The following is a 26,643-nucleotide window of genomic DNA, read 5'->3' as shown; positions in this document are numbered from 1 at the left end:
TTAGCTCTATTAGTTTTCAGGTGGCATCTTTAGGATTCTCTATGTATAGTATCATGTCATCTGCAAACAGTGAAACTTTTACTTCTTCTTTTCCAATTTGTATTCCTTTTATTTCTTTTTCTTCTCTGATTGCCGTGGCTAGGACTTCCAAAACTATGTTGAATAGTAGTGGTGAGAGTGGTTATCCTTGATTTTAGAGGAAATGCTTTCAGTTTTTCACCATTAAGTATGATGTTTGCTGTGGGTTTGTCATATATGGCCTTTATTATGTTGAGGTAGGTTTCTTCTATGCCCACTTTCTGGAGAGTTTTTATCATAAATGGTGTTGAATTTTGTCAAAAGCTTTTTCTGCATCTATTGAGATGATCATATGGTTTTTCTTCTTCAGTTTGTTAATATGGTGTATCACATTGATTTATTTGCATATATTGAAGAATCCTTGCATCCCTGGGATAAATCCCACTTGATCATGGTGTATGATCCTTTTAATGTGTTGTTGGATTCTGCTTGTTAGTATTTTGTTGAGGATTTTTGCATATATATTCATCAGTGATATTGGTCTGGAATTTTCTTTTTTTGTAGTGTGTTTCTCTGGTTTTGGTATCAGGGTGATGGTGGCCTCGTAGAATGAGTTTGGGAGTGTTCCTTCCTCTGCAGTTTTTTTAAAGAGTTTGAGAAGGATGGGTGTTAGCTCTTCTCTAAATGTTTGATAGAATTCACCTGTGAAGCCATCTGGTCCTGGACATTTATTTGTTGCAAGATTTTTCATCACAGTTTCAATTTCATTACTTGTGATTGGTCTGTTCATATTTTCTATTTCTTCCTGGTTCAGTCTTGGAAGGTTATATCTTTCTAAGAATTTGTCCATTTCTTCCAGGTTGTCCATTTTTTTGGCATAGAGTTGCTTGCAGTAGTCCCTTAGGATGCTTTGTGTTTCTGCGGTGTCCGTTGTAACTTCTCCTTTTTTGTTTCTAATTTTATTGATTTGAGTCCTCTCCCTCTTTTTCTTGATGACTCAGGCTAAAGGGTTATCAATTTTGTTTATCTTCTCAAAGAACCAGCTTTTAGTTTTATTGATCTTTGCTATTGTTTTCTTTGTTTCTATTTCATTTATTTCTGCTCTGATCTTTATGAATTCTTTCCTTCTACTAACTTTGGGGTTTTTTTGTTCTTCTTTCTCTAGTTCCTTTAGGTGTAAGTTTAGATTGGTTTTTTTTGAGATTTTTCTTGTTTCTTGAGGTAGGCCTGTATTGCTATAAACTTCCCTCTTAGAACTGCTTTTGCTGCATCTGATAAGTTTTGGATCATCATGTTTTCATTGTAATTTGTCTCTAGGTATTTTTTGATTTCCTCTTTGATTTCTTCAATGATCTCTTGGTTATTTAGTAACATTTTGTTTAGCCTCCATGTGTTTTGTGTTTTTTACGTTTTTTTCCCTGTAATTAATTTCCAATCTCATAGCGTTGTGGTTGGAAAAGATGGTTGATATGATTTCAATTTTCTTAAATTTACCAAGGCTTGATTTGTGACCCAAGAGGTGATCTATCCTGGAGAATGTTCTGTGTGCACTTGAGAAGAAAGTGTAACCTGCTGTTTTGGGATGGAATATCGTATAAATATCAAGTAAATCTATCTGGTCTATTGTGTCATTTAAAGCTTGTGTTTCCTTAGTAATATTCTGTTTGGATGATCTGTCCATTGTTGTAAGTGAGGTGTTAAAGTCCCCCACTGTTACTGTGTTACTGTCAGTTTCCTCTTTTATATCTGTTAGCAGTTGCCTTATGTATTGAGTTGTTCCTATCTTGGGTGCATATATATTTATAATTGTTATATCTTCTTCTTGGATCGATCCCTTGATCATTATGTAGTTTCCTTCCTTGTCTCTTGTAACATTCTTTATTTTAAAGTCTATTTTATTTGATATGAGTATTGCTACTCCAGCTTTCATTTGATTTCCATTTGCATGGAACATCTTGTTCCATCCCCTCACTTTCAGTCTGTATGTGTCTCTAGGTCTGAAGTGGGTCTCTTGTAGACAGGATATATATGGGTCTTGTTTTTGTATCCATTCAGCGAGCCTCTGTCTTTTGGTTGGAGCATTTAATCCATTCACGTTTAAGGCAATTATTGATATGTATGTTGCTATTACCATTTTCTTAATTGTTATGGGTTTAGTTTTGTCAGTCCTTTTCTTCTCTTGAGTTTCCCACTTAGAGAAGTTCCTTTAGCATTTGTTGTAGAGCTGGTTTGGTGATGCTGAATTCTGTTAGCTTTTGCTTGTCTGTAAAGTTTTTGATTTCTCCATCGAATCTGAATGAGATCCTTGCCGTGTAGAGTAATCTTAGTTGTAGGTTCTTCCCTTTCATAACTTTAAATATATTGTGCCACTCCCTTATGGCTTGTAGAGTTTCTGCTGAGCAATCAGCTGTTAACCTTGTTGGAGTTCCCTTGTATGTTATTTGTCGTTTTCCCCTTGTTCATTTCAATAATTTTTCTTTGTCTTTAATTTTTGTCAGTTTGATTACTATGTGTCTTGGCATGCTTCTCCTTGGGTTTATCCTGCCTGGGACTCTGTGCGCTTCCTGGACTCGGGTGGCTATTTCCTTTCCCATGTTAGGGAAGTTTTCGACTATAATCTCTTCAAATATTTTCTTGGGTCTTTTCTCTCTCTCTTCTCCTTCTGGGTCCCCTATGATGTGAATTTTTTTGCATTTAATGTTGTCCCAGAGGTCTCTTAAGCTGTCTTCATTTCCTTTCATTCTTTTTTCTTTATTCTGTTCCACGGCAGTGAATTCCAGTATTCTGTCTTCCAGGTCAGCTATCTGTTCTTCTGCCTCAGTTATTCTGCTATTGATTCCTTCTAGTGTATTTTTCATTTCAGTTATTGTATTGTTTGTCTCTGTTTGTTTGTTCTGTAATTATTCTAGGTGGCTGTTCTTTAATTCTTCTAGGTCTTTGTTAAACATTTCTTGCATCTTCTCAATCTTTGCCTCCATTCTTTTTCTGAGGCCCTGGATCATCTTCCCTATCATTATTCTGAATTCTTTTTCTGGAAGGTTGCCTATCTCCACTCCATTTAGTTGTTTTTCTGGTGTTTTATCTTGTTCCTTCATCTGGTACATAGTCCTCTGCCCTTTCATTTTGTCTATCTTTCTTTTTTAAATTAATTTATTATTTATTATTTATTTATTTATTTTTGGCTGTGTTGGGTCTTCGTTGCTGCACGCGGGCTTTCTCTAGTTGCATGTGGGCTTTCTCTAGTTGCGGCGAGCGGGGACTACTCTTCGTTGCGGTGCGCGGGCTTCTCATTGCGGTGGCTTCTCTTGTTGCAGAGCACAGGCTCTAGGCACACAGGCTTCGGCAGTTGTAGCGTGCGGGCTCAGTAGTTGTGGCTCACGGGCTCTGGAGCACAGGCTCAGTAGTTGTGGCACACAGGCTTAGTTGCTCCGCGGCATGTGGGATCTTCCTGGACCAGGGCTCGAACCCGTGTCCCCTGCATTGGCAGGCGGATTCTTAACCACTGCGCCACCAGGGAAGCCCCCATTTTGTCTATCTTTCTGTGAATGTGGTTTTCGTTCCACAGGCTGCAGAATTGTTCTTCTTGCTTCTGCTGTCTGCCCTCTGGTGGATGAGGCTATCTAAGAGGCTTGTGCAAGCTTCCTGATGGGAGGGACTGGTGGTGGGTAGAGCTGGGTGTTGCTCTGGTGGGCAGAGCTCAGTAAAACTTTGATCCACTTGTCTGCTGATGGGTTGGGCTGGGTTCCCTCCCTGTTGGTTGTTTGGCCTGAGGCGACCCAGCACTGGAGCCTACTCGGCTTTTTGGTGGGGCTAAGGGCAGACTCTGGGAGGGCTCACACCAAGGAGTACTTCCCAGAACTTCTGCTGCCAGTGTCCTTGTCCCCACGGTGAGCCACAGCCACCCCCTCTGCAGGAGACCCTCCAACACTAGCAGGTAGGTCTGGTTCAGTCTCCTATGGGGTCACTGCTCCTTCCCCTGGATCCCGATGTGAACACTACTTTGTTTGTGCCCTCCAAGAGTGGAGTCCCTGTTTCCCCCAGTCCTGTCGAAGTCCTGCAGTCAAATCCTGCTAACCTTCAAAGTCTGATTCTCTAGGAATTCCTCCTCCCGTTGCCAGACCCCCAGGTTGGGAAGCCTGACGTGGGGCTCAGAACCTTCACTCCAGTGGGTGGACTTCTGTGGTATAAGTGTTCTTCAGTTTGTGAGTCACCCATCCAGCAGTTATGGGATTTGATTTTATTGTGATTGCACCCCTCCTACCATCTCATTGTGGCTTCTCCTTTGTCTTTGGATGGGGGGTATCTTTTTTGGTGAGTTCCATTGTCTCCCTGTCAATGATTGTTCAACAGTTAGTTGTGATTCCAGTGCTCTCGCAAGAGGGAGTGAGCGCACGTCCTTCTACTCTGCCATCTTTGGGGAATGAGTCTTAAGTTCCTTTTCTGTGTCTTAGGAAATCCAGTGGAAATTCTTCTTCAAGTCTTGGAGAAATGGTATCAGGGACATTTCGAGCAACCCCCACATCAACAGGTGAGGGTTTCAGTTAAACCTTTTTTTAATGGAATGTATTCCTTTCTTAATATTTGAAAATACATGCAAGTATTTTTACTAATTTGGAAGCAATTTAAAGACTTGACTTAAAGATTTTTCTACTTACCTTTTCATTGCTCATTTGCTTTCTATGGTCATTTGATTTGATTTAAAGGGTACTTGTGGTACTAGAAATTCAGATCATTGTAATATAATTTTGTAAAATCTTATTTGCCCTCTATTTTACAAATCATTCAGAAGCAAGTTCATTATTCCACCCAGAAACCCAGCAGACTTTAAGATGGTGAGGGCCAACCAATTAAAAAGTTTTTACAAAGTTGTAAAGTCTGAAGAAAATGCTCTGTTTAAGTCTCCATGTAAAACTTTAGGGTGTGTTGGTACAGCCTGGGCTGTGGAGGTGGAGAGGGTTGAAGCAGAGAATGAGGTTGGGCCCAGATGACCTCACTTCTGTTTGGACAGCAGATAACTGAGCCCTGGAATTAATGGTAATGAAGAGACAGTGGTAGCCCAATCAGGAGTGTATTTAGTGTATTTAGAAACTGTGGAGGTATTCAAGCAGGAATTTTTCTTCTACCACGTTCCTTGACTCCTATAGGCTCATTTCATTCTGCCCAGAATTGATGCTGCATTAAGTCATCCAGGATTACCAATTCAGAATGACAGATCCAAGGTCTATCCTGATCTATCATAACTGCAGGAAACTGGATTGATTCTGGAACAGATCTGAGTATCTGGGTCCTTGTTCGTGTGAATCCTGATTTCCATGGCTCTGAACCAAACTCTGGGTCTCTGGGTTGTCCGCACATGGACTGGACCTGATTGGGTGGCCACAAAGCCACTTTAATCAGGTATTGAGTATATTTTGCCTCATCCCCATTTGTTGGACATTTAGGTCATTGCAGCTTTTCACTATTACAAACAAGAAAGAATAGGAATAACTGATTATAAACTTACTTGAAATTAAGAGCAACATAGTAGGAAAAATGTGTCAATATTCTGGAAAGTGAGCAGAAAGACTTAAGAACACAAAAAGAACCTCAAAATTTTTTGATAGTTCACCAAAATTACAAATCCAAAAATAACTAGTGAGTGAGGTAATGATCATTATTATCCAAATTGTTATTCTAAGTTTCTTTTTATCAAATTTGATTTGTCCAAGTTGCTGTCAGCCACACTGCGTGGTGTGTCCAGCACAGGATCAACCCACGGCCTGTGACTGGCCCAGCCAATGTTATTATGAAATCCACCCTCCCCACCCCACAGAAATCAGGATATAAGGCCATTCTAATGGAGAGGAGGTTGTCTGTTTTTGCATTTGTCTTCAAAATTGGCCCGACCAGTATGAAACAATAGAGTGGTGCTCTGCAGAGTGAGTGAATTGGAAAATGACGAAAATGACAGGGACGAATTGGTACATTCTTCCATCTTTTAAAAGCATGTGCTAACAATGACAGAGATTGCATATTTTGATATGGCTCTCATTGTTGTCTTTTAGCAAAACAGAAGCAAAAAGTGGTAAGTTGTGTTTCCTTTTTAAATCTGCTGTGAAGGTTTCTATCCATACATGCCTGCAATGCTCCATTTCAGTGACCCAAATGGCTATAAAATAAGGGAGGAGTCTCCTTGGCGGGACCTGTGGTCATTATTTCTCATTTGACCTGCGGATTGTGAATGTTGTGGCTGTGGAGGAGGTGTGCTGACCCTCCCCTTGTCACGCGTGTCCAATCATCTTTTTCAGACGGAGCACATCCCTCCCTACGACGTTGTGCCATCCATGCGTCCGGTGGTGTTAGTGGGGCCATCACTGAAGGGTTATGAGGTACAAATACCAGTCTGTTATGGTTCAGTTCTTGATCAAGAACCTAGGTGACAGCCATTTGGAGCTTGCTTCTCAGGGTCTGCTTTCACACAGGTCCTAACAGAAGCCAGCCCTCAGCTCGTGAAGGCAGGAGGTGCAGCGTGGGGCTTGTGTGGCCCTTCACTCTTTCTTCCCTCCCTGGCCCACTTCTTGTCTTTCATGTATTACAGTGTTCAGAAATAGCTCCCTCAAAATATTTATAATGGGAAGTTCTGGTCAAAAATGTGCTCTGCATTCAATTCAAAGAAAAGGATTTTTTCTGTCTCAACTGTTCCCGTTGCTATTAGAAATAATAGAGTATGAACAGCACAAGGGAACATATAGGCAATATGCCAGCAAACCTCACCTCAAAGCACCATCAGATCTCACCTTGCTGGGTGCTCAAGACAATGGCATATTCCACCAAACATTTCTCTGCTTCTTTACTTTAAAGACCATATAAAAGAAAAAAAAAAACCCACTCCACTACAAGTATTAGTGAACTCCTTCAGAGATTAATTAAACAAAACCATGCAAAAAGGAAAAGAGTAAAGACTTAGATCACTGCATTTCAGATGTTGCCATTTTGGCTTTATGCCAGCGTGGATAAGGATAAGTGGGTAGGACATTAAAATCTGAAGGTGGGCAACCTCCAAGGCACCCTTCCCACTGAGTTAGCATAGTGGCTGGCACATAGTAGGCATTCAGTACATATTTGTTGAGTGAATTAATGAGTCTCTTTGAGGCAGATTTAAGAATCCCATCTCCTTCTCCCCCACCCTCCCTTTCCCCCTTCTCCTTCCTCTCCTCCCCTCCCCTTCTCAATGAGGAACATCAGAGAAAGAGCAGGAGAGTGGGGTACAGAAATCCAGCCCTAGGCGTGGAGAATTTCCAGCGACTTGCACAGACTAGCAGGAGGCAGAGCCCACGGCTGGCCTGAGGAGCTCTAGCTGCTCCTCACTGGAGGCAGGCACCACTCAGGTACGCCGAGGATAGGCCGCACCTGCGCACAGAGCTAGCCTATCGTGGACTCTCGGTGGCAGTTCCACCCCCTAAAAGATGAGGGTTTGCCTTAGATCTAGTGAACACTGCTGGTTCATGCCTCAACACCCTGGAGGAGAACCAAGGGGGGAAGTTGAGTAAGTGCAAGTGGTTAAGTTTGAAAAACTCTGTCCACGGTCCCCTGCCCTGTCTCACCTCCACCAGACGAGTGGCTGTGATCAGATCTGGGCTCCATCAGAATGCGTTCCCTTTCAGCTCTCTCACTTTTGACTTCTCTCTCTCTCTGCGTGTGTTTGCCTCATTCTTTTTTTTTTTTTTTCACCTCTGCAAAGGTCACAGACATGATGCAGAAAGCCCTCTTTGATTTCCTGAAGCACAGGTTTGATGGGAGGTGAGGCATACAGATGCTTTTGTATTCTTTATTTTCCTTTAACCAAACATGAATGATAAATTGATTTGTGGATCTATGTTTCTGGTGATTGCAGATGTTCTCTAATTAAAAGTTAACTCAGTGTTCAGGGGAGAATACAATGAAAGTGTTCTGAAAATATGAAGTTATGACGTATAGCGTTGAAGCCCTTAAAGAAAAAGGACCTTGAGAAGGAAAATTATCCATTTGTTTTATTTATGTGTATGTGTTAGTCTTTATTTTCTCACTTGTTAGTGAATTCATATCAAACTTATGTTTATAAAAAATAATGAAAATATAGAATATTTCTGACAAATATTGTGCCTCACTGGTCAAGTTGGGTAGTATCATTTGGGAATTGTGTGTGTGCATGCATGTATGCGTGTGTATCATATGAAGGTATAAAGTACTGAATTTCCTTAAAAGAAGAGCGCAAGAAATGTTTTCATCATAAGCCTCCAAAAATGACTATTTTGTAGCGAATAGTACTTCTTTGGATGTTCAGTTCTGGGTTTGTTTTACCAGAAATTTCTTTGCTATTTTATGGGTTTCTTTTGTATGTATCCTATCCCACTATGACCCATTATCAACAGGGCTCAGTCTTTAACCATCAGAAAATTTTATCATTTAAGTTTTGTAAAAAATATCTGGAAAGAGTTTCTGATTTTGCAGAGAAATGGTAAAAAGTCCATACTGACTCAATACTAAGTACCAAGCTCTTTCACAATTCAGAATGCACTCCATCTAAAAATAACCATGTGCAAATACCTAAAGACTTATTAGAAATGAAGAAAACTTAGTGTGTGCTAAGTATGGTTAAATGCATCCAGCTTATCAAATATTTAAGTATTTGAAGACATTTTTAAAATATCCACAAATAGATTTTTTAAAATTTGGTATTTTAAGAAAAAAGCAAACATGATAATGCTTTAAGTACAAATTGTATGTAGTTGTCAAAAGAAAAACCTTCTGGATAATTGTGTTTGAAATATTTGTTAGTTTCTGGGACTATATACAAAGAAAATAAACTGAGATTTTAGTTCCAATAATTGAGATTTTAGTTCAAGAAAGCAGCATGCTTCAGTGCCATTATGTGAATTGCTAAGTATCTTAGTACAGGCCAGGCTGCCTTAATAAGTAGAGCCCAAAATGTGTAATGAATCAAACACAATGGAAGCTTAGTGTTGCTCATTTAATAGTCTGAGGCAGGTGTTCCTCAGCTGGGATGGTGGGTAGTGTGGAGGAGGGAAGGACTGGGCAAAAAGTTTGTCCTGCCTGTCATTTGGGACCCTTGACCTGGAGTTGGTCTCTCCAATTAGCTGTAGAGAGAGGAGCAAGCTGGCCTGGAAGTGACTCACATCATTCTCACATTTCATTGGCTAGAACTTAGTCATGTGGCCACACCTAATTGCAAAGGAGGCTGGGAATTACAGTCTAGCTGTGTGCCCAAGAGGAAGAGTAAATGGATTTTGCTGAACAAATAATAGTCTGCCACATTTATCTAGTGGACACAAAGGGCTTAATAAGAAAGCCATGTATGTATCCTATTCTCTGTTTTTTTGTTTTTGTTTCTGTTTTTTTTTTAAACAAATAGGCAGAGAATGAAGTAATTTCAGAGAAAACAAGTGAAAAGCACTGAGCACTAGACTCTTGGAGTTGGAAGGAAATGTAAAAGTCCTTTTAGGCTAATTTCTTATGTCCCCAAACCACAGGTAGATGGATAACCTTCTTCTGTTGGAAAACTTTTGACTACTGGGAAATTACTTCTTAAAAAATCATTACAAAGAAACAGCTGAACTCTGACTCTTTAAGTTAATAATATTGGTGTTGGTCCTTGCCTCCGATGACAGAGGCCATCACCCTTATCCTCATGCAGCTCTCCCTGGGTTGGCCGCAGCTGACATGACTGGCTCAGTCAATCACACTTCCTTCAGCTGTGCTTAGAGTCACATGGCTCTAACCTGCAGTGCCTTTATTTAAGGAAGTTCTGAGAAGTGCCTCATCCTGTGGCCCCATAACAGCCCTTGAGCTGAACAAATGCCATCCTCTATGCAATCTAAGCTTCTGTTAGATTGTTTTGGCCCCCGCTTAAAATCCTTGTAAGCGGCAGTGTAATTAAAGGTTTGAAAGGTAGGACCTGTGGAAAAGAAGAAAGGAATTATTATAATTTAGCAAAGAGAAAGTGAGTGACTTAATTACTGCCTTCAAGAATGAAGAATCTGAGGTTCTTCCTCAATCTTCAGACCCAGAAAGAGGAAATGCATTTAATTGTAAGAGCAGAGATTTACCAGCTAGAGCTACCTGATTCACCAAACACTTGTACACACTATTGAAGTTGGTTTTAGTAGAAATAGAATTAAAATTTCAATGCCAAGTGTTCCATGGGGTCTGATGGCACAGCAGAGGGTCTGGAGATATGAGGAAGAATACAGCAGCAGCAAAAGTAATAGCTGGAGAAAGAGACTCAGCCCTAGAGAGATCTGATGTATGGCAGAGTTGGAGAAAGCTAGGTATTAAAAGTGGGAGTAGGAGAGTGGATTTACTTTCAAATTAGAAGAGGCCAGTGCAGCAGAAAAATGATAATGAATTCATTGGTTGAGTATATATAGACTTTGGTAAGGAAGAAGAAATGTGCAATGTGGATGCACAATGACTCTGACATGTCTGCTGTGTGGGGAATATCCTTACATTCTGAGCCATGACAATCTGCTGTGTTATGTTTACCAATTAATAAAAGGAGAGAAAACAACAAATAGTCTTTAATTGAAACCAGCCAAGAGAACAATTACACAGTGGGCTTTTGCACAGCAATACAACATAAACAATATGTTCTAATGGAAACCTACACAGTGTTTCACTGGCTATGAATGCAGTTGGTTAGACAAAATAGGATAAAGTCTTTTCTTTTTCAGAAAGAGCCAAAACAAAACAAACAAACAAAAAAAAAAAACACGGCTAAAAGGCTTGCTTCTTCAATACTGTTTTTCAGATCTTGGCTAAAAAGTAATTCAACAAATTGGATTAAAATCCAACATTGGGGCCTCCCTGGTGGCGCAGTGGTTGAGAGTCTGCCTGCCGATGCAGGGGATACGGGTTCGTGCCCCGGTCTGGGAGGATCCCATATGCCGCGGAGCGGCTGGGCCCGTGAGCCATGGCCGCTGGGCCTGCGCGTCCGGAGCCTGTGCTCCGCAACGGGAGAGGCCGCAACGGTGAGAGGCCCGCATACCGCAAAAAGGAAAAGAAAAAAAAAAAAATCCAACATTGACTATTACAGAATCATATGCTTATTTTTTTATGATACCTTAGAAATTATTTGTATCAGTTTAAAGCTACTTACTTATTTTACAATTTTATTGCTATTGTAGGGCCTAACTAGACTCTATGTAAGAAAAATGGAAAGCAAAATACTAAATACTTCCTGAGGGAACCCCTGTACATGTGGATCTCCACACATAGTGACAATTCCTATGCACAGGTCATAAACTAAGTGAGCCTAATGAGCTGCTACAGTGGCACCAGCCTGGCAGGGACACAGTAGATGCACAATGGCATGGAGCTTTTCTCTCTTCATTTAACACCACAAACATTCAACGGGGATCATCCTTTCAGATGAGGTTTGTTCAGCTGGTTGAATCTACCATTCATAGGCTGAACAGCAAGCAGTCAAACCAATTGCAATTTGTTGACCTATGCTAACATTTCAAATCCCAACAAAGTTGTAACTTTAGGCTTTTTGACAACTGGATCAGATCAGCTCTATGGCAGTTATAGGACACTTTGTAACTGACATGATTATGGCCCCAAATCATAAATGAACATACAAATAGGATCTGAATCTATTAGCCAAGGAATGCTTAAAAAAAAAAAAGTTTGAGAAAGAATTTGAAGAAAAGAGGCTAAGAATATAATTTAGGGAGACTCAAAGAAGTAGTATTTATTTATAAAAGGAAATGGCAACAGCTGATGCTATCACAAAGCAGCCAAGACATGGAAGATTTGCAGTCAACAAATGGAAAAGAACAATACAGTGCCTTCTGTTTCATAACCAATATCATCCTCTTATTATCTCCTCCTCCTACTCTCTATTCAAATGCAGACTCATCAGTGGACATTCAAGCACTAGAGATAATTAATTGAACACTTTAATGCCAAATATGATTTTTTAAATTAGCAGATTTTGATTGCAACATGTCTGACCTTATTCTCCCATCCTCAAAGTATATATAAATTTCACAGACTCCAAGAATGGGAGAGTTCATGGTAGACTGCTAACTTTTTTTTTTTTTTTTTTACGGTACGCGGGCCTCTCACTGTTGTGGCCTACAGGCTCCGGACACGCAGGCTCAGCGGCCATGGCTCACGGGCCTAGCCGCTCCGCAGCATGTGGGATCTTCCCGGACCGGGGCACGAACCCGTGTCCCCTGCATCGGCAGGCGGACTCTCAACCACTGCGCCACAAGGGAAGCCCATAGACTGCTAACTTTTGAGGATAGAATATTAAGAAACTGTCTCCTTCAAGTCTCAAATCTCCAACAACTACCTTGTATACATTATTATATGTGCCTATCAACATAGGACACTATGAATAATTATTTAAGAAAGCACTTTTATATATTACCTGGTCTGCTCCTAATGACAATCCTGTGAGATAATTCAACAAAGCCACTATCACCACTTTATTATGATATTGATGCTCAAAAGATGACATGACTTGACCATGGTCACACAACCAGCCAAGAGGAAGACCCAGGAAGAGTACCGAGGTCTACATATGCCTTCCATTCCTGTTCTCCTGACACTGTGCTGTCTGATCTTTGGAATGTTTTTCCTTTGTGAAGGAAGTCTAAGAGTTTTAATAAAAACTAATATACTAACAGGGTTGCATATTAGATGTGGCAAGGATAGAGTATAGAAGGATCTTTAGCTGTTCCATTATCAACATGGAAATACTAATTATTGTTGAATGAGTGTGTCTCACCTAAGAGTAATGTCTTTCCATAGAAAAATCACAGAAAACTAATACGCATAGCACATGATGGACTGCAGAAATAATGAATTCCAAACCAGAAATAAGCAACAATTAGGGTTCAGATTTACTAGATTTAGAGATATATACCCAGTCTGCTGGGGAACTGCACTTCTCTTAGTCTTTTATCTATCCCCGGGCTAGTAATTACTGACACCACATCACAAAAAAGTTTCCAAGGGAACTTTTTAGAGATGTATATCAAATAAGATACATAGAAATACTGAAAGACACTAGAGGATGTGAGTATAGCAAGAAAAGAAATAGAAAGGGTATAACTTTTAAGTAAAAAAAAAAAAGTAAATAGACTAGCATTTAATGATGAATGTAATTACATTGCTGGGGAGCCTTTTAAACAACAAAAAAGTTTGGATTTGGTGTCTGAGTTTGATAATAGTAAGCATCTTTGCATGGAAAATAAAAACTCCTTCTTGTCTTATTAGAGGGTTTCTGGAGCTGTGTCTGTCTTCTCCTGAGCTGTTTCATAATGTGTATTTTTATTAAGAAATATCCTGTATTAACAAATTAGCTGCTATTTTATTGACCAATAAAAGAAGAAAAAGAACCTTTTATTGTCCACACCTTTTCCTGGTTTGTGAATACATGAAGCAGTTTTTTTTTTCCGTTTTTGTGTATGTGTGTTATTGTTTTGTTTTTTTGGTAAAACTTTGGATGTGTCTGAAAATGGCTTGGTAAAAGTGTGTTAAAACCCAGAAAAAATAAGAGTGCACATCTGTTGATAATCCTTTCAAGTTTTAAGAACCAAGCGTCACTATTTGGCTAGTACAGAACTAGCAAATTTGATTTTCACCGAAGCAGAATAGACTCTTTGGGCCCTCTAAAAATCATTATTCTAGAAGGTTGAATTCTGGCCCTAAACCAACCCACTTGTCTCCAGTCATATATTTGAATTGCTCTGGAAATTAACTGTATGTTTCTAACCAGCAGCTCCATTCTTAAAACTACAAACAAAAAACCCAGAAACTCAAAAATAAGCAAATTCTCTTCTGTAGGTAAAAGAAGCTATGACCGCAAAGACTACCTATGAGATTTCATGCCTCAAGGGCAGCAGCCAACTGAGTAATGGAGACTCAGATGTGGGCTTCACTGACTTTAACCTGATTTAGATCTTGACCATCTCTCAGCGTGTGGCCAAGATCTGCACTTGCTGATGTGGCTGGTATCAGGAGATTCAGGGTTGCTGGAGAAGAAAACTGAAACTGCAAGAGAATTATGAGTCAGGTGACTAAGTACTGGCCTGGTGCTTGGGGGCCTGTGCTTTAGACCTTCTTAGACTCTAAATAACCATGTGTAACTTCCTCTCTGTGCTCACTTTTCTTCTTGATAAAATGAAGAAGTGGGACTTCCCTGCTGGTGCAGTGGTTAAGAATCAGCCTGCCAATGCAGGGGACACGGGTTCGAGCCCTGGTCCGGGAAGATCCCACATGTCATGGAGCAACTAAGCCCATGCGTCACAACTACTGAGCCTGTGCTCTAGAGCCTGCGAGACACAACTACTGAAGCCTGCACACCTAGAGCCCATGTTCCACAACAAGAGAAGCCACTGCAATGAGAAGCCTGCGCACCACAACAAAGAGTAGCCCCTGCTCGCCGCAACTAGAGAAAGCCCCCGTGCAGCAACAAAGACGCAACGCAGCCAAACATTAATTAATTAATTAATTAATTTTAAAAAATGAAGAAGTTGTACAGACCAGTGTTTTCCAATATCTTTTAGCAGTTGAACAAGTTCTTACAATGAAATCATAGATAAGCCCTCTGTTTAGAAAACATAAATGCAGGGGTGTTTGCCTGGCATTGAGGGTCAGAAAGCTGGGGCCCTCCTGGCCTACTCAGCCCCCATTTAACATTCTCAGTGGCCCGAGATGTATTTCACAAAATTCTTGATTTCTGCAGAAGACAATTTGAAGATGCCTCAAATAATTTATTAGAGCCTAAAAAATTCTAAGAAGTTAAACAATTTTAAACTTCCTGACCATCTATAGCTTATATATACAACAATGCAAACAAGGAGCACTTTGCTTTAAAAGAGCACCAGAACTTTTGCACAGCCTGTTGCTTTAAAGAAATCATTTCCAACCATTTATGAAAAGGACTATTTTAAACTCTCCCCAAGGATTCAGGTCCCTGAAGTCAGGTGAAGAGTCTCCTGAGATGCTGACAGTGTTGTCCCCAAATAGGTGTGAGATGACATATGACTCAATCATTGTTGATAACTCTACCCTCTTCCCTGCTCCACCAGCTAGAGGCGTTTGAAAGTGGGGGAGAATGAGTGCAGTGAGTATAAAAGGGAAGGGGTGGGACTCTTCTTTTTTTTTTTTTTTTTTTTGCGGTATGTGGGCCTCTCACTGTTGCGGCCTCTCCCATTGCGGAGCACAGGCTCCGGACGCGCAGGCTCAGCGGCCATGGCTCACGGGCCCAGCCGCTCCGCGGCACGTGGGATCCTCCCGGACCGGGGCACAAACCCGCGTCCCCTGCATCAGCAGGCGGACTCTCAACCACTGCACCACCAGGGAAGCCCCGGGACTCTTCTTGTCTCCTTCTTGGAACTCTGCCAAGTTTTGGAGACAAGAATGAAGAAGGGCCCGTGATGGCAGTAGCTGGCTTAGAGAGGCATTCTTTGCATTCTGCAGGTAGATCATGATCTGAAGTTGAGCGATCCCAGCTTAAAATAAAGAATTTTAAAATTATAAATTCCAGAGATTCTCATCATATACAGATAGACCCCTGTCTCCATTCATTTGCAGTGTCTCGGTTTTATTCTTATCTTGCATGACTGCAGGACACTTTCTAACTTATGGAAATTCTGGAACAATCCTTATATTGCCTTCAGCAATAGTGTCTTATTACTGCCCACAATATGCATTCAAAGCAATATGCACATATGCTGAAGAATCCTTGTGCCTGCAGAAAAGAAATCATATTTTTCATATTCTTAGAAATGAAACATTCCTTTGGGCCTGTGGCGAAATGCTTCATGTACCATGAGTTAACTGTTGAGCATCAGGAATGCAACAGAGCTGATTGTCTTTGATGATTGGAATGAAGAGGATTTCCCACTTTGACCAGCAGCATTGATGCACCTGGGCAGAGCATTTGCAGTTTCTGAAAGTCTTGTTCAAGAGCAAATCAACTGTGAATTGTGGGGAAATTGTATTGCTGCTTCCTAGAAAGAGCATGATTTATTCATATGTTTTGATTCCCTCCTGGTATGGTGTGCATTATAAGGAGAATTCGGCAAGGCAGACAATAGTGGAGGAAGAGCTGCATTTTTCCTGGAGTCTTTTTTTTTGTTAAATAGCCAAAACCTTCCTCCATTCTGCTCTGCCTGTATTTTAATGCTAGCCAAATCCTATTTAAAAATACTTGTGGCCAATGTTTATTGCACTGTGGTTGCAGTATAGTATGTGAGGCGGTTATTAAGTACTGTGGTTATAAATCTCTTGGAGAGCCCACGACATTTTTACTGGCTTGTTCTGTTCTGTGTTCCTATTCATAGGATATCAATAACAAGAGTGACAGCTGACATTTCTCTTGCTAAGAGGTCTGTCCTAAATAATCCCAGCAAGAGAGCAATAATTGAACGCTCAAACACTCGGTCCAGCTTAGGTAAGATGTTCAAATGTGGTACTGCGCTCTCAGACTGGGGTGACACATGTTGCATTTGTGAATGTCTTTCCAATGTGCCCATTTTCCCCATTCTGAAGGGGAAGCGCTGATTAACTGACGAGAAGGCTAGCCATGGAAAAGCAGGGAGCAGAGTCCTGCAGTAGCCTGAGACTCCTCTTTCTCAGCTCCAGGCACTTAGCTAATTAGTAGTCTGGTAGGAAGAATCCTCAACAGGTTGTCCTCCTCTGTTACTGCCTCAACACGTGAAACCACTCATCCCTGCTTTGCCTGAGCTTCTCAGTGAGGCTAATGATATCTGTCATACCTAAGTCACAGCTGACATGAAAGGAAATGAGATGACCACCTTTCCCAGATCCTTAGAAGGAAGCTAGATAATGATGTTCTCAGTGTGGTTTCTGCTGCCAGCTGGTGCCCAGAGTAGTCACATCCTTAAGTGGAAGTAGCAACCACCATTAATACCATTCAGGGAGTTTAAACATGTCTTTCCTGGTGCACCAATCAGAAAGCATCCTGAAATTCACCATGATGGAGAAGAAAAAGCACTATATGTGATTAGGTCCGTCAAGCCATGCAGGAGCAAGGCTGTGGAGGATGGATTCACCAACCACAGAAGTGGGTCCAGGCTGCAGGAGAATCATATCACTCATCTCAAAAACCTGTTTGTGGTTTCTATGGTGGCCCAGAGTGGTGTAGTCCACTTATAACTCTCTTTTGTATTCACATTTTGAGGGCAGCTTGCTTTACTGCCCTCTTCCTCATGGGCAGAGTAGGAAAGACAGGGTTTTCCTATGCCACTACATTTAAAAAAAAAAAAACTACTTAAATGAGCTCTGTAGGTGATAGAAAACTTTTTCTAAAATTAAGGTTTCTAAGATAGATTGCATGCCCAAATATCCCATCAAGTGTCCATTGAAGGCTATGCCAAGAATTGTGCAGGTGGAAAGAGACGAGTGTCATCTCTATTCCTGGCCTGGGATTGGCACATGGTAATTGCTCAATAAATGTTTGTTGGATGGCTGCTTTTTGAAAGAATGCTGAACCTACCAAATGGGACAGTCGTCAGCGTTTGTGAGAGCAGAATCCCAGACATCGGTGGTTCCTTCTTTAGTTCTGTATTTGGAGCCTTCCACAGACAGAGTGAAACACTCTTAAAGGCACAGTATTTTGACCTTCAGGGGTGATGATGGCAGAGTTGATGATGATGAATCAGATTAGGTAGCTGACTAAAGTAGTATATCATGGGTGACAAGGATACCAAATTAGATTGAAGGTTTCTCAAATAAGCATCTGTTCTCTGTTCTCCTGTCTTCCACCCTCCTCTCCACTCCTCACAGTGCCTTTGACTCTTAACCATTCCTTCCTCTGATGTATAATGAGAGGCTAAAGGACACTTAAATACATAAGCTAGGTTGCCTGACTTTTTCAGCCATCTTGCACCAGCCTAGAGTGTAATGGGCATTCTGTGAGGTCATTCCATATCACCTATGTAGTCACCTGTTGTCAGAGTCAGTGGAGTGGGTGCAGTGGGGTTGGTGTAAATATTGAGGAAGAAACAAAGTAGATATCAGTTCACTGGTTTTCCTTTTTACTCTGTAAAGTCATAACTCCCACAACCATTGGAGATAATTTAATGGCAGCCTATTATAATAACCACTATGTGAGCCACTTATGCCCATTTGTCTGCTTGTTAATGCACATGTATAGATTCTTTCATCAAATGTTTCTTGAACACTTGTTACTGCCATGCATTGTACCAGACTTAGGAAATACAGACGTAAATAAGGCAAAGTACCTTAGCCACAGGCAAACAGAAAAAGGGGAGTGATGGTTAAAGTACTGTGTGATGATGGAATTATGAGCAAAGTACTAAAAGTATAAAGAAAGAAGGGTAGGGAGTAAGAGGTGTCTGAGAAGACTTCACAGAAGTTCTTTTTGAGCTGGTTCTTAGGGCAGTCAAGAATGTACAAAGGCATTGACATATAAACACTGTGTGGTTAAGAAACAAGTTGTTTTGTGCAGAGCATATTTAGAAAAAGGAAGTAGGGGGCATGATTTGAGAGCAACAGAAGAGACTGAAAAAACAGATCAAGGCCAGTATGTTAAGGCTCTAGTACGCCTTGCTAAAGAGACCCCAAAATAGATTCCACAGAATGTTGATTTTAAAGGATACTAATAGTATGTTTTCCGCAGTCAAATAAATTTGAAGCTTACGGATTAGATAGTCAGATTTCTTCACTGCAACACTTCTTAGAGGCATTAAGATAAAGAGGGTAATGTACATTTGAAATTGCAAGAGAAACTATTATAGCATGTGATATCTCCCTTGCAAAAATCCCCTTCTTTACGTAGGCTATCTCATGAGATTAGTGATCCAGGATATTGCCTTTGGAAAATGTTGCTTTGGGCCACAGGGAGCCATTGCAGTAGTTTAAGCCTTTGGATATAAGAGAAAGGTCACAGGTGACAGAGATGCTGGGGAGAGGTGGGTCCAGACCAGTTGTGGTCAAGTTATAGAAGTGTTCACTGAGGTCCCTCCAGCTTCATGGTCCATGACTTCTCAGAGTTCATTTGTCTGGAATAAGATCATGATAAAGCTTTGATTGGAATCCGCCTGGGTAGTCAAGATTGTTGTGTTTGGTTAAAGTTTTTCTTTAAAGAAACTGAGCTGTGTAGATAAATATGTCTTGCTCACACGTATAATTTATTTATTGTATTCCATATACATATTATCCAAATATTGGACCCACTCCAGTATATAGGGTGGACCTCTGCAGCCTCCTGGCCTGCTCTGCCCGAGTACCTCTCTGTTGATATCCATTACCCAAGTTTTGTTTTGGTTAAGCTGTAGGTGTGCCTGCCCTTGGTGCTTTCACTGCACTTTCACTGCCAGGCCCGGGTTCAACCCCTGGTCCAAGAACTAAGATCCCTTAGGCTGCGTGGCGTGGCCAAAAAAACTCCCAAAAAACACCACACTTGCCTCATGGCTGGTGCAAAGTAAATAAGGCCCAGGTCTCTCTGAACTATTTACACAGAGACTCAGAGTGCCTCACGGGTTCTTTGTACCGTGACAGTCTACTTTGCGTCACTGCCTTTTTGCTACTTTGCGTCGCTGCCTTTTTGCTACTTCAGAAAATATTGTATTCAGATTTGAAGTTTAAAGCAAGATAACCTTGTTCTAGTACAGTCCTGGCCAGGAGTTACCTTAAACTAGTGGCAGTTTAATGAAAAAAGAAAAAAAAATGAAACTTACTACAATAAAAATTAACTTTACTTTCCAAACTTCTCTCATTAAAAAAATCTTTCTGTTTCTGACATGAGAAAAAAGGGACAAGTAGTTTATTGTTACTAATAAATGTAGAAAATATTTCAGAATTTTGCAAATAAGCCAAATTGTCCAGATTCTTTACATTAATATATTGAAAACTAGTCACCTTTCAGAGCAACATGAAATCTTTCAGGCTATTGGTATTGGATAATATGAAAAATGATAGATATGTTGCCTTTTTTTTTTTTACTTGAACAATAGAAATTTATTGTCTCAGAGTTCTGGAGGCTAGAGGTCTAAGATCGAGGTATCCACAGGGTTGTTTCCTTCTGAGGGCTGTGAGGAAGGTGTTCCATGCCTCTCTGCTAGTTTCTGGTGGTTTGCTGGCAATCTTTGGCATTCCTGTCTCGTAGAAGCATCACCCCAATCTCTGCATCCATCTTCACGTGGTGTTCTCCTGTGTGTGTGCCTGTCTCCAAATTTCACCTTTTTATAAAGACACTAGTCATATAGGAGTAATGCCCACCCTAATGACTTCATTTTAACTTGATGATCTCTGTAAAGACGATGTCTCAAAAATAAGGTTACATTCTGAGGTACTGAGGGGTTAAGACTTCAACATATGAATTTGGGGATGATACAATTCAACCCATTATATGAGGGAAACCAGAGAACATGTTGAGAGTCAGAAGTTGAACTGAACAGCCTCTACTGGGTTCTAATGACTCATTAAATTCATACTTCTTATACAGATCATGCATTAAACATCAGTGATTTTGTGGGAAATAAGAATTTTATGCTATTAGCAAAGCCCTAGAAAATAGAGTTACATGATAGTTTTGAGCATTCATGATTCCACACACCCTGTCAATCTATCTGGTTATGGAAGGGAGAATTTTTGGTGGGTAACATGAATTTGAATTTATACTGAATAAGCAAAACAAATCACGGGATTCTGGTACAAACCCTTTTCAATGAGGATATTTAGAGCAACATCAACTTTTGCCTAGGCCATCTTTGAAATAATTTAAATTAGGTAGCTTCGTCTACTCTGTGTAATTTGGATAAGATTACAACATTGGTAGGTCATGCCTATAGCGAAAAATGAAAATAAGCAAAAAGCAAACAAGATCGTCTCTCTGAAAATTAAATAGACTAATTCAGACTGTGGACATGATCAATAAATCAGGTGATTTATAAAAATATATATTAAAAAGCTTTTTATATTTCAGAAAGCCATATTATGTTTCTATAGATAATCTACTTAATTTTTGCTTAAAAAATAGCTGGATTGCTTTTGACATTGAAAATAACTAGATTTTTCGTTTGACCAGATTCGTGCACAGATTCAGGTCAGTTGGCTATTACAGCAAGCCAAGCAGATTTGCATTTAAATGCATTGTGGCACTTTAATATAATTGATCTTAGGTTGTTTTTTGTTTTTTTTTATTTTAATACTGAAGATAATTATGCCTTAGAACAAGTCCACTGGCCCTAACACTTGAATGAAGATTTAGCAATATGATAGTTGTAAGAGTAGATCCAGAACATTTAACAGGGATACAAAATTGTGCATATCAGTCCAAATAGATCAGTTGTGAGATGTTATGAAACATCCATAAAATATTAATATGCATGTTGTTGATTGGTAGGCGTATTTCAGCGTAATTTGCTTTCCATATGATGTTGCTCTGCACATGTATTTCGATTGCTTTCTAAAATGTAGTTGCAACTTCTATAGCTAAAATAAAAGTTCTTTAGAACAAAACCACAATCAAAACCAACATAGCTATGTAAATAGCTAAATATTAGGGTGAGCATAAGAAGCAAATCAAGAGAGCCTTCTCAATTTTTTCCACCAACTGTTTGGTTTTATGTAAAACTCAACCCATCTCTCTTTAGAAAAGATCTTAAGTTAGGTAGGACTATGAAAATTCAAAATGTTCTGTTTTGCAATGTAGGCTAACATCTGAAAGAGGTACTATTTTTTAAATATAGGAACTAATTAATAAAAATACCATGACCTGTTATTTGTTATTTCTCCTTTTAGCGGAAGTACAAAGTGAAATTGAAAGAATCTTTGAGTTGGCAAGATCTTTGCAACTGGTTGTTCTTGATGCAGACACCATCAATCACCCAGCACAACTTATAAAGACTTCCTTAGCACCAATTATTGTTCATGTAAAAGTCTCATCTCCAAAGGTAATCAGATCATTTCTGTCTTAAGGGTTAGAAGCTTGTTTCTTCTGAAATATTTTTTGCTCTGTGCATTTTTGTTAGTGGGCAAGGAGAATGTCTTGTTGAGACCCTTTTAATGAGCAGTTTTTAATTCACCTGTTCTGTACAGGTTCTAGAAATTTCGAGATAGCACATAAAGAATAGTTTATTCCTTCAAGAAGCTCAATGTCTATTGTGGTTCCCAAACTGGGCAGTTATGCAAGAGTAAAATAAAAACAAAAAGAACTAAGGTGAGGAAAAGTAAAGTCTGGCTTTTCAGAGACTTTAGGTTCTATCTTGGTAAATCTCTTAGGTAATATTGATTCTTGTATCACCTATATTCTCGCCCCAGTTGAGAAAGTACATAGTTCAAGAAGTACATATATATGTAAAGCAATTATACTCCAATAAAGATGTTAAAAAAAAAGAAGTACATATATATTTATCATTTAAGTCAAACATCACTGTATAAAATCTCTCATGGAAACTATGATTCATAGACCCTTACATTTGTGCTTAGGTTGGGTTCTTCAAGGAGTATAGTTATTCTGTGGTTGAGCACAATGGCATATCTGCCATGTATCTTTATGCCAATGGGGGAGATTAAAAAAAAAAAAGTGAGACAGCCTCAAAGTGGTCCCTTTTGACTTGGGTGTTCTTTAATTTTAAAAAGTGATGATGGGCCAGGGCGGTAGTGGGGGGAGGGATAAATTGGAAGATTGGGATTGACAGATACGCACTACTATATATAAAATAAATAACTAGTAAGGACCTACTGTATAGCATAGGGAACTCTACTCAATACTCTGTAATGGCCTATATGGGAAAAGAATCCAAAAAAGAGTGGATATATGTATATGTATAACAGATTCACTTTGCTGTACACCTGAAACTAACAGAACATTGTAAATCAACTATACTCCAATAAAAATTAAAAATAAATAAATAAATTTAAAAAAATAGATTGCACATTTATAAAAACAGAGTACAATGAGATTGCTTTTAAAAATTAATATAGAAATTTGAAAAAAAAAGTGATGATGGGGAATTCCCTGGTGGTCCAGTGGTTGGGACTCCATGCTTCCACTGCAGGGGACATGGGTTCAACCACTGTTCAGGGAACTAAAATCCCTCATGCCACGTGGTGTGGCCAATAAATAATTAATTAAATTTTAAAAAGTGATGATGTTCTAAAAAGTTAATATGAAATGGATACCCTTGGGAGGTACTACCTTAACAATCAGTTTCTTTTCTGTGGCCCTAGGAGTGCATTTTCTTGCTTAAATGCCAATTCAACTTCCAACCAGAACAGGGGTCTCCTCTCACAGGTAGAGAATGTGCCCTTCCCAATGCTTCTGAGCTTCTCAGCCTTCCATCTCTACAGGCACTGGTTCTGTGCAGAATGAGCTTGGGAATCCTGACCAAACCAGGACCTTTGGGGAATCATTAAAATGGATTGAAAATACCTTGAGCACTTGGAGTCTCTTTGACCCAGAACTGAAGGGGATTCAAGCACCCTTCACTGCAGTGGAATAGATTTCAACCCCTCTCGCCCCAGTCACCGTGGGGTCCATAAGTGCAGGAACGGGGACTCCTGTGGATATGTGTGCTGAGATATCATTGAGCCTCATAGATTAGTAGTAGTTGGGGGGAAGGGTCTTACTTCAGCTGAAAAAAATATTAAGGGAGGGCTTCCCTGGTGGCGCAGTGGTTGAGACGCCGCCTGCCGATGCAGGGGACATAGGTTTGTGCCCTGGTCCAGGAAGATCCCACATGCCGCGGAGCGGCTAGGCCCGTGAGCCATGGCTGCTGAGCCTGCGCGTCCAGAGCCTGTGCTCCGCAACGGGAGAGGCCACAACAATGAGAGGCCCGCATACCACAAAAAAAAAAAAAAAAAAAAATTAAGGGAAAGATGAGTATATGGAAAAATGCAGTTACAGCCGTACCCAAAAGACATAGGTATATCCCTGGTTTATACGTAGCAATACACCAGTACAAATGTTCTACCTAGATTTCGATCATAAAATTGTCCTTTAATGTAAGATTAGACTGGAATGCCTTAATTATCAGTGACACAAAGTGTTAAATATATGTAACTCTTATATTTATCTGACATTGAGATAGTGAACCAAAATATTACTGAACTAAATTTGGACATAAATGACCTGGTACAGATCAGTGCCTCCACTTTTGCAGGGCTTTCTTTGAAATCTCTGGGTAAAATCTAGGATGGGAACTCCAGATCCCACCAAGACCTCACATGGAGCGAGAATAGGATGAACATGTCAAATCCACTATAACTGAAAGCCAGTGTAAGTGGCTGATGTCATTACAGAGATTTTATATATATATATATATGACTTGTTATATTATATTTCCTCCCTATTAATTCTCAGGCTAAATAGACTATGAAAAAAGGTCTGGATTTATTTGGTTTTCTTTCAACTCATTGACAGTATCTCAGATTCATGTCTTCTTCTATCAGGTTTTACAGCGGTTGATTAAATCTAGAGGAAAGTCCCAAAGTAAACACTTAAATGTTCAACTGGTGGCAGCTGATAAACTTGCACAATGTCCCCCTGTAAGTACAATCATTTTTTTGGTCTTAATCATTCTTGGCTAGTTAGGAGAGGTTGGTAGGTTTTGTTTTGATCATATTAGCATTGTCGTTTTTATTCTAGAACGGTCATGATGATGGTATGTTGTCATATATCTAAAGGATTTCTTGGAACAAACTGCTGCTGTCATGTTGGCTTACCCAGGCATCCAGAGCTGTGTGGTGTCTGCCACGTAATAAGAAATGAACTTGGTGTCCAGGGTCTGATGTCCTTACTGCCACCTTGATTGCCTTGCAAACAGTCAGCAAACTATTTAATGCAGTCATGTGGACAGTTTTATAAAAAGAAAACAACAAATAAAACATACTGATTTGACTCCTTTAACTTTTCTGACAGAAAGTTCCTAGAGGCATAATAGATTATGACATTGAAAATTGAGAATTTATTAGAACTAGAAGAGCCCTGTGGTTATAGCAGATGAAAAGGTCAGGGTTAAGTAAGATGAAAAACCATATTAGAGCAACTTTTCTTCTAATGCCATTGCCAGAAAACAGCTGCTGAGTTTGAAGCTGAGCAAATGGTGAGGAGGTGGGGGTGTAGGAGTGGTAACTGCTACCATGTGGGTCACCAATGTCTACACCTGCTCGGCTGACTTACTATTTCTGTGCCTGTGTTTCTCTGAAGGAAATAACTGTTTTTCCTACTGATTTAATTGACTAGATTTTGTTATATGCTTATGTAAGGATCATTCATGCTCTGTGGAATCATAAAATTCAATTCAAATGTTTAGAGAAGCAACACAGCGTAGCTCTTAAAAGTACAGACTCTGGATCCAGACTGCCTGGGTTCAAATCCATACTAATCTACACTAGGGATTACATCCCTAGTTATGTAATCTTGAGCAAATACCTACCTCGTTGGTTTGGTGTAAAATCTCAATGAGTGAATGTGTAATAGAGCTCTTAGAACAGTACCTAACATATAATAAGCACCATCTAAGTGTTTCTGTTATAATTACTGGATGTACTTTGCGCTGTGCCATGCCTACCTGTCAGGCTCTGCAAGGATCTGTGCGTGTCTGGTTCACTGTTGTGTCTCAAGTTCCTATCATACTAGGCCCACAATAAATATCAAATGAATGAAAGGAGGTACAGGCAATAAGAGTACAGGGTAAGAATAAGGATGTACAGGCAATGCATTCTCTTATTCGATGCTTACAATGGGCCAGACACTGCGCTAGGTGCTTTATATAGATCATCTCTAACCCTTACAGTTACTCTCTCTAACCCTCACAGTTACTTAGTAAGGTAGGGCAGTATTATCCCCATTATATAGTTGAGGTGACTGAAGACAGAGAGGTTAAGGGATTTCCTTAAGGTCACACAGCAAATTAGGATTAGATTTAGATCTATCTGGCTCTGAAGCCAATTTTCTCCCCAATCGAACCCACCTATTCACACACAGGTAATTTGGATAGCCCGGAGTCTGGAGTCCTATGTTAAGTCTAACTGTAGTTAGACAGACACATTGCTGACTATTGAAGTCCACTTACACAATGGAATGTATGATTAAAGCACTGAGCGAATATAGGAGAATGTATTACCCAGTCCCTGACTCTAATGCGTCCCAGTTGAAGGAAGCTAACCTTTTTTTAGCAGCTACCAAAAGACAGGAAGTAGGCTATTGTTTCCAATTTTTAGAACAGTTTTCTAGGGGTAGTTATATCAGTTTGGGTCTTCTGGGAAGCAGAGACTTAAGTGGAATTCGAAGTACAGATTTATTAGGGAAAATGCCTATGAGAGGAAAAAGGGAACAGGGACAGAACTGGCAGGTACAGCTTTCAGACCTGATGTAGTTCTGACTCTGTGAAAGGAAAGGGGGAAGGAAAAAGTGGGTAGGAGGAGCCTCAGACTGTGATGTAGCCTTGAGAAAATCTCCCACTCGGAGCTGGGGACTCGCCAGAGCACTAGAGGAGCCTCATGTTGGGCAGAAACATTTAGGCTCTAGTCTACGTGCTGTGCTCAGGCGGTGGCTGGGAGCAGCCTGGGGAGAGCAGGTCCTTGCTTGAATGCCCTGGTGGATCCTGAAGGTGCAGCAGCCCAAGGCTGTCTGCT

The 26,643-nt window shown here is 40.1% G+C and overlaps 1 protein-coding gene across 4 annotated transcripts in view; it reads left to right on the top strand.

The window, feature by feature from the left end:
• CACNB4 (calcium voltage-gated channel auxiliary subunit beta 4) overlaps nucleotides 1-26,643 on the top strand; it is a 263,277-nt gene that overhangs the window by 222,444 nt on the left and 14,190 nt on the right. For 2 of the 4 annotated variants that reach the window (XM_060107363.1, XM_060107365.1), the window contains exons 6-12: nucleotides 4,470-4,546; nucleotides 6,063-6,082; nucleotides 6,306-6,386; nucleotides 7,739-7,797; nucleotides 16,359-16,468; nucleotides 21,805-21,956; nucleotides 24,457-24,552. In XM_060107363.1, coding sequence (XP_059963346.1) covers nucleotides 4,470-4,546; nucleotides 6,063-6,082; nucleotides 6,306-6,386; nucleotides 7,739-7,797; nucleotides 16,359-16,468; nucleotides 21,805-21,956; nucleotides 24,457-24,552 — 595 coding nt within the window. Of the gene's footprint in view, nucleotides 1-4,469; nucleotides 4,547-6,062; nucleotides 6,083-6,305; nucleotides 6,387-7,738; nucleotides 7,798-16,358; nucleotides 16,469-21,804; nucleotides 21,957-24,456; nucleotides 24,553-26,643 lie in introns of those variants that run through there. The other 2 variants (XM_060107362.1, XM_060107361.1) reach the window with 2 other exon arrangements.

This window comes from Mesoplodon densirostris, chromosome 8 (genome assembly GCF_025265405.1).
Source record: "Mesoplodon densirostris isolate mMesDen1 chromosome 8, mMesDen1 primary haplotype, whole genome shotgun sequence".
NCBI lineage: Eukaryota > Metazoa > Chordata > Mammalia > Artiodactyla > Ziphiidae > Mesoplodon > Mesoplodon densirostris.
The sequence above is the reverse complement of the archived record's forward strand: the minus strand, read 5'-3'. Positions and strand labels throughout refer to the sequence as shown.